The following is a 9,265-nucleotide window of genomic DNA, read 5'->3' as shown; positions in this document are numbered from 1 at the left end:
GTTACAATGGGGCAGGGAGCACGTTTTCCTGTTCATCACTGTATCTCCACCCCTATAAGAGTGGCTAGCATTTCATAGAACCCCAATAAGTATTTCCTGGTTAACTGGATGTCGAGACAGGCACATTTTTTCTACTAAAGTGAATGCCCGCACAAATTAGGCCACGCCTTGGGGACTTCGATAGCCACGCCCCCCCCTGTCGGGAGTGAAAGGAGCCCAGCCTTGGCCCCGCCCCCGCCGCCGACGCAGGCGCTGACGCAAGCGCAGCAGGCGCGCGCTGTTTCCGGAAGTTGCGGCTGCTGTCTCGGCTGCTGCTGCCTCAGCTACTGCCGCGGTCGCCGCGGAATTCGGCGAGTAGAACCGCTGAGGCGAGCGCGGGCCCGTGTGGGGCCGGGGTTCCGGCAACTCTGCAGAATGGAGATAATCAGGAGCAGTGCGTGTTCGCCGTGCACCTCCCCGCCTCCCCACACCCCGTTATCCCTGGCCTGCTAGGCCGAGACCATGGCCGGCCTATTTGGCTGGGCGTGGGGCTGAGGCAGCCCCTCAGGGCTTTTCCCTACTTAAGCCGGTGTGCCTCCTGGGGTCTTGTCCCGCTGCGGACCGTGCATCCTAGGGTCCTTGTACTTACTCCTCCAATCCCGGCACCACTCGGGGCCTTGTCCTCCGGCCCGGGCACCCCCCGGGGCTTGTCCCCGCTGCCCATGCACCCCTCGAGGACCTGATTACCTTCGCCCGGGTGCACACCTCCGAGACTTTTTCCCTTCCGGCTCTCAGCCTCAGGAGGTCCTCGGCCCTCCTTCCCTCTCCCCTTAGCAGGAATTCAGGCCACTGGTTCTGAGCCTTTTTTCGGTTTCTCCGCAGATTTTAAGAGTAATCTTCACAAAGTGTACCATGCCATAGAGGAGGCCGACTTCTTCGCCATCGATGGGGAGTTTTCAGGTATCCCTCCCTCGCAAGCTCAGGCTACCGCCTTGCGGTGCGTAGCCAAGGCTCCTTCAGTCCCCCAGCCCCAGACTTCTTATGCTTGATGGTGGCCTCTCGCTGTTAGTAGCCTTGGGCGGGTTTCACAGGTCTCAATGTTACCTTTTAAACGTTTCAAAAGCACGGAAGAAATGAAATGCCGTGGGTTTGTGATTGCACTCAGGATTGCAGATAGAGATGATGGTTTTGGTGCTGCTTAAAACAGTGCAGCATGTACATTGCGGAGAGCTTGAGGATTAGGGTCAGACTTTTTTTTTTCTTGATGGTAAAATAGATATAACATGAATGTGCCGTTTTAAGTGACTTTACAGTTAAGTGGCATGAAGCACATTCACACTGCTTTGCAAACATCCCCATCCATTTCTAGGACTTCTTCATGTTCACAAACTGCAACTCTTTACACCTTAAACTCGCCATTGCTCCTTTCCTCCAGCCTTTAGCAACCGCCATTTTTCTCTGAATATGACTGCCCTTGACATATCATATAAGTGGAATCTTACAATATTTGCGCTTTTGTGACCGGCTAGGGTCAGGTTTTTGCAGATAAATGAGATATTTCTTTATGCATTAGTGGACGTGTTCATTGCCTGCCTTAGCAGATGTGTATACAGGAAATACTTCATTGACACTTAAAGTTGCAAATTTTTTTTCTCCCTTTTTTAGGGGGAGCAAAGGCTAGTTTTAAAATTGTCGATGTCAGTATGAACGGTTCACTCCCTTTAATATGGATATCCATTTTTGCTGTCTGATTTTCCATGCAGGAATCCATGCAGGGGTAAATATTATCCTTGGCTTTAAGCAGTTTCTAGTTGGAGTCACTTCCCTAGGAAGCTAAGAGTTTTCACCAGAAATAATTTTCCCTTTACCTTGAAGATACATTCTTTGTATAGATATTAACCACTCCAAACTCTTGACCAAGACTGGAACTCTGGCAGTAATGTACTTAGGGATTTATTGATGTGTGCTTATACAAGAATCTTTTAAAGCAGCAAAATTTATTCAAGCATAGAGGTTGTTTTCTTAAATGATTACTGTGTTTTAAGTCACATTTTAGACACTGGAACTGCCTATTCTCAAGTTGAAACATTCACATCTCTTAAGTTCATTATTAGAGGGTTTAACCTGGTGGCCAGCAAAATTAATGCTTATTTTGAAAAAGTAAGTTAGGGAGTGCTTCCAAGTAACCTTAATTCATGATATGACAGTATAGAGGCACTGAATGGTTGACTGGCATTTTTACGTTAGTATTTATTAGTAAGTTAAACATTTTTATTTCTTAAAATCTAGGAATCAGTGATGGACCTTCAGTCTCTGCATTAACAAATGGTTTTGACACTCCAGAAGAAAGGTATCAGAAGCTTAAAAAGGCAAGTGGATGTGTTAGAAAATCTTTTTTCTTATGTTAGTCTTCCTTATGTTAAATGATAGAGAAATATTATTAAACTTGTACATTAAGGTTTTGTAAGTGCAGTATTTTCTCCTCAAACCTAGCCATGAATTGATTTTTTTTGTTTTGTCTTGTTTTAGAGACAAGGTCTCACTCTTGTCACCCAGGCTGGGGTGCAGTGGCATGATCATTGCTCGGTGGAGCCTTGAACTCCTGGCTCCAAGTGATTCTCCTGCCACAGCCTCCCAAGTAATTGGGACTACAGGCGCAAGCCACTGTGCCCAGCCAGTTTTTTGTTTGTTTGTTTGTTTTAATTTTTACATATTCTTTTGTAGAGATCGGTCTCACTTTGTTGACCAGTCTGGTCTCGAACTTCCGGCCACAAACGATCCTCCTGCCTCAGCCTCTCACAGTGCTGGGATTACAGATGTGAGCCACCACACCTGGCCTTAAAGTATTATTTTAATGATATTTAAAACAGCAAAAATAATTGTTTGCTGGAAAACATTTTGGAGAAGATTTAGCATTTTCAGTGTTAATTTGATTCCTAGGAAATATGAGGCAGTTATTTTAATCATTTGGAAATAGACCTAATATGATTCTTTGGATGATGGATAAATAGGTCCTTAAATGGGAAAAGTATTATGAAATGTATACAAATTAGTAATGCTTCTGATTCATATGTGTAATCTGTTCTACTTGGAAGTATTCTGCTGAAGTCTCATTGAGTAATTCAGAAAGCCCACCTGTTTGAGAATGCTATGCTCACATGAAATATGCAGCACTATTGTGACATGTTTTATTTCCCTTTTCCAGCATTCCATGGACTTTTTGCTATTTCAGTTTGGCCTTTGCACTTTTAAGTATGACTACACAGATTCAAAGTAAGTTGTTTTAACAAACGTTGAGAATTCTGTTTTTGTGGCACAGTGTCACCTCCTAAGTCTCCTTTTATCTTATCCCAGGTATATAACGAAGTCATTTAACTTCTATGTTTTCCCGAAACCCTTCAATAGATCCTCACCAGATGTCAAATTTGTTTGTCAAGTAAGTAACATAATTGAGTTTTTTCTTTTCTGAATTGCTGATGAGGCAGCATGAAGATGTGGAATCAGAATTTGGTTCTGCTACTAACTTTGGGCTTTGGGGCAAATCATTTCACATTTGACCTTCAGTTTTAGGGTAATAAAAGAATGACCCTGTTATCTCCTCCTTTGCTGTAGAATGAATTAAGGAGGGCCAGGTGCGGTGGCTCATGCCTGTAATCCTAGCACTTTGGGAGGTTGGGGTGGGCGGATCATGAGGTCAGGAGATCAAGACCATCCTGGCTAACATGGTGAAACCCTGTCTGTACTGAAAATACAAAAAAAAAAAAATTAGCCGAGTGTGGTCATGGGTGCCTGTAATCCCAGCTACTGGGGGAGGCTGAGGCAAGAGAATGACGTGAACCAGGGAGGCAGAGGTTGCACTCCAGCCTGGGCAACAGAGCGAGACTCTGTCTCAAAAAAAAAAAAGAATGAATTATGGAATAAGATGCAGAGACAGGCAGATGGATATGAGAACATGAGGTTTAGTAATTCTAAAGCCGAATTTGAGAACATAGCTTCGTAACTCCATTTGGGATTTTTATTTTCTTACTCCCAAGTTGAACCACCTACACATCAAGACTTACAGGCTTCTTGGCTGGACATGGTGGTTTACACCTGTAATCCTAGCAGTTTTGGAGGCTAAGATGGGAGAATCACTTCAGCTCAGGAGTTTGAGACCAGCCTGGGCATAAAATAGTGAGACCTTATCTCTATTTTAAAATAAATATAAAACTAAAGAAAAGACTGGGAGGCTTCTCGCTATTCTAACTCATTCTCCTCGCATCCACTCCAAGGGTGTTGACCTTTATTTTCTGGAAAAGCAGAGTATGTGTGTATCCTATCCAAAAAGAGAGAGCCCAGAAGGGGTTAAACTATTTATGCTCACTTCCTTTTCTCAAGCTCACTAATTAGGAAACGGGGTAGAAAAAAAGCTACTGTTTCCTCTTGAGGAGAAGAGAGCTTAATTGATGGGGCAATATTAGGGTGGTTCTCCTTTAGGATATTTCCTCTAGAGGTGGTGTAGTTGACCTGGTAGACACTCAGTAAATATCACTTTTTCCTTTCTGCTCTCTTGATTATCTGTTGTAATGGATAAGGAGAATGTGAATAAGGGGTATGGGTGTGTGGCTATGTGATTAAAAATAAGTCTTAATCTTTTCTTATTTAAAATCTTGCATCCTATCTTCTCTCCCACTAACAACATGAATTCATTTGAGTCTTGCCATCTTTCCCTTCTCTTGCAGATGAATGGTAATGCAGTTATGAAAGCCTCGAGGGTAGGCTTCACAGGATTGAGTTATGTCAAATTCTTTCTCAAAACTGGCAGTATATAAACAAATGAAATCGAGAATTAATCATATGCTTGTGGGCAAAAGAAAAAAGGTGAAGGTTAATTTTGGTCTTACAGACAGTTTCCTAAATTAGCAAGTAAACCAGCTGACATTTTACCTTTACCCTGCAATCAGTTAATAGCTGTTTATCAATCACTGTGGTATGGGATACTTAAACAGTATTTGTACATTTTTTTTTTTTGAGACGAAGTTTTGCTCTTCTTGCCCAGGCTGGAGTACAGTGGCATGATCTTGGCTCACCACAACCTCTCCCTCCCGGGTTAAAGTGATTCTCCTGCCTCAGCTTCTCGAGTAGCTGGGATTACAGGCATGCACCAAGATCCTTGGCTAATTTTGTGTTTTTAGTAGAGACGGGGTTTCTCCATGTTGAATCAGGCTGGTCTCGAACCCCCAACCCCAGGTGATCTGCCCGCCTCAGCCTCCCAAAGTGCTGGGATTACAGGCATGAGCCACTGCACCTGGCCTTATAGTGTGTGTGTGTGTGTTTTTTTTTTTTTTTGGTAAATTTTCATTGAGGGAAAAGTAGGCTCAGTTGGGAAATTTGTGTGGATATAGTTTTCTAGTAGTACCAGCAACACAGAATTACTTAAAGTGGGTTCCACGGCTTTGGCCAGGGGTTAATCAAACAAAAGCAGAGGGTGGCAATGAGACACCTTAGGGATGGCACTCTGTTCTTTTTTTTATTTTTTTTTTTGAGACGGAGTTTCGCTCTTGTTGCCCAGGCTGGAGTGCAATGGCATGATCTCAGCTCATTGCAACTTCCGCCTCCCAGGTTTAAGTGATTCTCCTGTGTCAGCCTCCCGAGTAGCTGTTACTACAGGCATGCACCACCATCCTGGCTAATTTTATATTTTTAGTTGAGATGGGGTTTCTCCATGTTGGTCAGGCTGGTTTCGAACTCCCGACCTCAGGTGATCCTCCCACGTTGGCCTCCCAAAGTGCTGGGATTACAGGCATACACCATCACGCTGACTAATTTTATATTTTTAGTAGAGATGAAGTTTCTCCGTGTTGGTCAGGCTGATCTCGAATTCCTGACCTTAGGTGATCCTCCCACCTTGGCCTCCCGAAGTGCTGGGATTACAGGCATGAGCCACCATGCCTGGCCGATGGCACTCTGTTTTAAATGACTAAGACAAATCTGGTTAGTTTGGGAAATGTATTGGAAACAGATCAGAGGAACTTCACCCATTGTACAAGCCGTGATTGTACACCTGGAATACTTAATACAGTTCTAGTTGCCAGCAATTCCTTTAATAAAAGCTGTCATAGACTTGAAGATAGACCTGAGAGTGATGTCTAAAATAGACGAATAAAAGTGCTGGGGTTCTCTAGTCTGGAAAAACAAAGGCAGAGAAAAGATTTAGACTCTGTAAATTTGGGAATTGTATGAAAAGGGAAATGTATTTTTGTATTTTCTTTGGTCTTTCATTTAAGGTTTTTGTTTTATTTAAAATTCTATAGTTGTAGCAGAGTTGCATACAAGGGCATTCAGTTCTGGAGTTAGTAATTAGGGTGAAAATTGGGTAAAAATCTCTCTCAGAAAGCTCTTATCACCCTTAAAGCATATAGGATTTGAAGATGCAACAACTTAATATGTTTTTAAAATATAGGACCCTGTGTGCGCAGTGAGATGCTCCCATATTCTTGTCGAGATGTGGAGGAATGGGTTGACAGAACCACACTCACACCCAGAAGAGTGTATTTGTAGAATAGTAGGGCAGTCAGGATAGCAGGACATTTATATCATTTTTGTCTTCTTTTTCTTTTCTTCCTCTTCCTTTTTCTGGCTAAAGATCTGTAGTTGAATTCATAGAAGGTATTTTATATATATGGTTGTGAAAAACTGAAATATAACTGCTGTATGTAGAGTAATAGATGTGTTTCTTTTCTTTTTCTTTTTTTTTTTTTTTTGGTTTTTGAGATGGAGTCTTCCTTTGTCGCCCAGGCTGGAGTGCAGTGGTGCAATCTCGGGTCACTACAACCTCCGTCTCCTGGGTTCAACCAATTCTCTTGTCTCAAACCTCCAGAGTAGCTGGGACTACAAGCACCTGCCACCACGCCTGGATAATTTTTGTATTTTTAATAGAGACAGGGTTTCACTATATTGGTCAGGCTGGCCTCGAACTCCTGACCTCAGGTGATCCACCCGCCCTGGCCTCCCAGTGTGCTAGGATTACAGACGTGAGCCATCGCGCCTGCCCAGATGTGTTTCTTTTTTTTTTTTTTCTCTTTGTTTTTGAGACGGAGTTTTGCTCTGTTGCCAGGCTGGAGTGCAGTAGTGTGATCTCGGCTCACTGCAACCTCCACCTCCTGGGTTCAAGCGATCCTCCTGCCTCAGCCTCCTGAGTAGCTGGGACTATAGACATGTGCTACCATGCCCAGCTGATTTTTATGTTTTTAGAAGAGACGGGGTTTTACCATGTTGGCCACGATGGTCTTGATTTCTTGACCTCGTGATCTGCCCACCTTGGCCTCCCAAAATGCTGGGATTACAGGTGTTAGCCACTGCGCTTGGCTGTTTCTCTTCTTACTTTTCCCATGCCACCTCCTTCCTATTTTACTCCTTTTTTCCTAGCTTTTATGTACATGTATACATATACACATATACCTAGACGCACATACCTATTAGCCTTTTTTTTTTTTTTTTTTTTTTTTTATGAGACAGAATCTCTCTGTCACCAAGGCTGGAGTGCAGTGGTGTAGTCATGGCTCACTGCAGCCTTGACCTCGCTGGCTCAAGTGATCTTCCTGCCTTAGCCTCCTGAGTAGCTGGAACTATGGGCACATGCCACCATGCCCAGCTAATTTTTGTATTTTTTGTAGAGACAAGGTTTTACCATGTTGCCTTAGCCGGTCTCAAACTCCTGGCCTCAAGCAGTCTGCCCACTTTGGCTTCCCAAAGTGCTGGGATTGCAAGCATGTACCACTGTGCCAGGCTTACATTTAAAAAAATGGGCTGGGCGTGGTGACTCAGGCCTGTAATCCCAGCACTTTGGGAGGCCGAGGCTGGCGAATCACAAGGTCAGGAGATCGATACCATCCTGGCTAACACGGTGAAACCCCGTCTCTACTAAAAACACACAAAAAATTAGCTGGACCTGGTGGCGAGCATCTGTAGTCCCAGCTACTCGGGAGGCTGAGGCAGGAGAATGGCATGAACTCGGGGGGTGGAGGTTGCATTGAGCCAAGATCATGCCACTGCATTCCAGCCTGGATGACAGAGTGAGACTCCGTCTTAAAAATATGTATATATATATAAGTGGAATCCTAATATTCACATTTTATGCAACTCGCATTTGCCACTCAGCAGAATGTCTTTTATTTCATAGTATGGATACATATAATTTGTTTAATCAGTTACTTAATTGAAATTTGGAGGCTTTCCAATGGTTATCAGCAATTCTGTAGTCAACTTCTGTGTGCAGTATATCTTTTTGTATAGGTAAGAATTTTTTGGTATTATAGATTTCCTAGAAGGGGCATTGTTGAGACATATGATATATGCATTTAACGTTTTGATGGGTGTCTCAAATTGTCTTCCCAAATACGTATTCTCATGTCCTGAATTTTTTCATTTTATTTGAGACAGAGTCTCACTCTGTTGCCCAGGCTAGAGTGCAGTGGCATGATCTTGGCTCACTGTAACCTCTGCCTCCCGAGTTCAAGCGATTCTCTGCTTCAGCCTCCCAAGTAGTTGGGTCTACAGGTGCATGCCACCATGCCTGGCTAATTTTTGTATTTTTAGTAGAGACAGGGTTTCACCTTGTTGACCACGCTGGTCTCGAATTCCTGACCTCAAGTGATCCACCTGCCTTGGCCTCCCGAAGTGCTGGAATTACAGGCATGAGACTGTTCACAGCTTCAACTCTTCAATCTTGAAAATGTTACATTTACGACAAATCAAAGTAGTGGCTAGTAAACCGCAAAAGGTTTTGTTAATTCAAAGGTTTTTTTTTTTTTTTTTTTTGGAGACAGAGTCCCCGTCGCCCAGGCTGGAGTACAGTGGCGTGATCTCGGCTCACTGCAAGCTCTGCCTCCTGGGTTCACACCATTCTCCTGCCTCAGCCTCCCGAGTAGCTGGGACTAAAGGCGCCCGCCACCGCACCTGGCTAATTTTTTGTATTTTTAGTAGAGATGGGATTTCACCGTGTTAGCCAGGATGGTCTTGATCTCCTGACCTCGTGATTCGCCTGCCTTGGCCTCCCAAAGTGCTGGGATTACAGGCATGAGCCACTGTGCCCGGCCAGTGTTTTTTGTTTTTGTTTTCGTTTTTGTTTTTAGTAGAGACAGGGTTTCACCATGTTGGTCAGGCTGGTCTTGAACTCCTGGCCTTGAACACCTCAGCCTCCCAAAGTGTTGGGATTACAGGCATGAGCCAACACACTCAACCTGTTTTTTGTTTTTTTTTTAAGAGGCAGAGTCTTGTTCCGTCACCCACGCTGGAGTCCAGTGGT

General features: G+C 43.8%; 1 protein-coding gene across 18 annotated transcripts in view; it reads left to right on the top strand.

The window, feature by feature from the left end:
• Nucleotides 1-272: 272 nt before the first annotated feature.
• PARN (poly(A)-specific ribonuclease) overlaps nt 273-9,265 on the top strand; it is a 199,986-nt gene continuing 190,993 nt past the window's right edge. For 14 of the 18 annotated variants that reach the window (XR_012429494.1, XM_074028276.1, XM_074028272.1 and 11 more), the window contains exons 1-5: nt 273-433; nt 862-939; nt 2,269-2,348; nt 3,185-3,252; nt 3,334-3,415. Coding sequence is in view for 10 of the 18 variants with exons in the window: in XM_074028272.1 (XP_073884373.1) it covers nt 415-433; nt 862-939; nt 2,269-2,348; nt 3,185-3,252; nt 3,334-3,415 (327 nt within the window). In the remaining 8 variants the exon portion in view is untranslated. Of the gene's footprint in view, nt 434-811; nt 977-2,268; nt 2,349-3,184; nt 3,253-3,333; nt 3,416-9,265 lie in introns of those variants that run through there. The other 4 variants (XM_074028274.1, XM_074028271.1, XM_015442362.3 and 1 more) reach the window with 2 other exon arrangements.

The sequence above is a fragment of the Macaca fascicularis genome, chromosome 20, assembly GCF_037993035.2.
Source record: "Macaca fascicularis isolate 582-1 chromosome 20, T2T-MFA8v1.1".
Taxonomy (NCBI): domain Eukaryota; kingdom Metazoa; phylum Chordata; class Mammalia; order Primates; family Cercopithecidae; genus Macaca; species Macaca fascicularis.
This window is presented reverse-complemented; position numbering and strand designations above follow the sequence as displayed.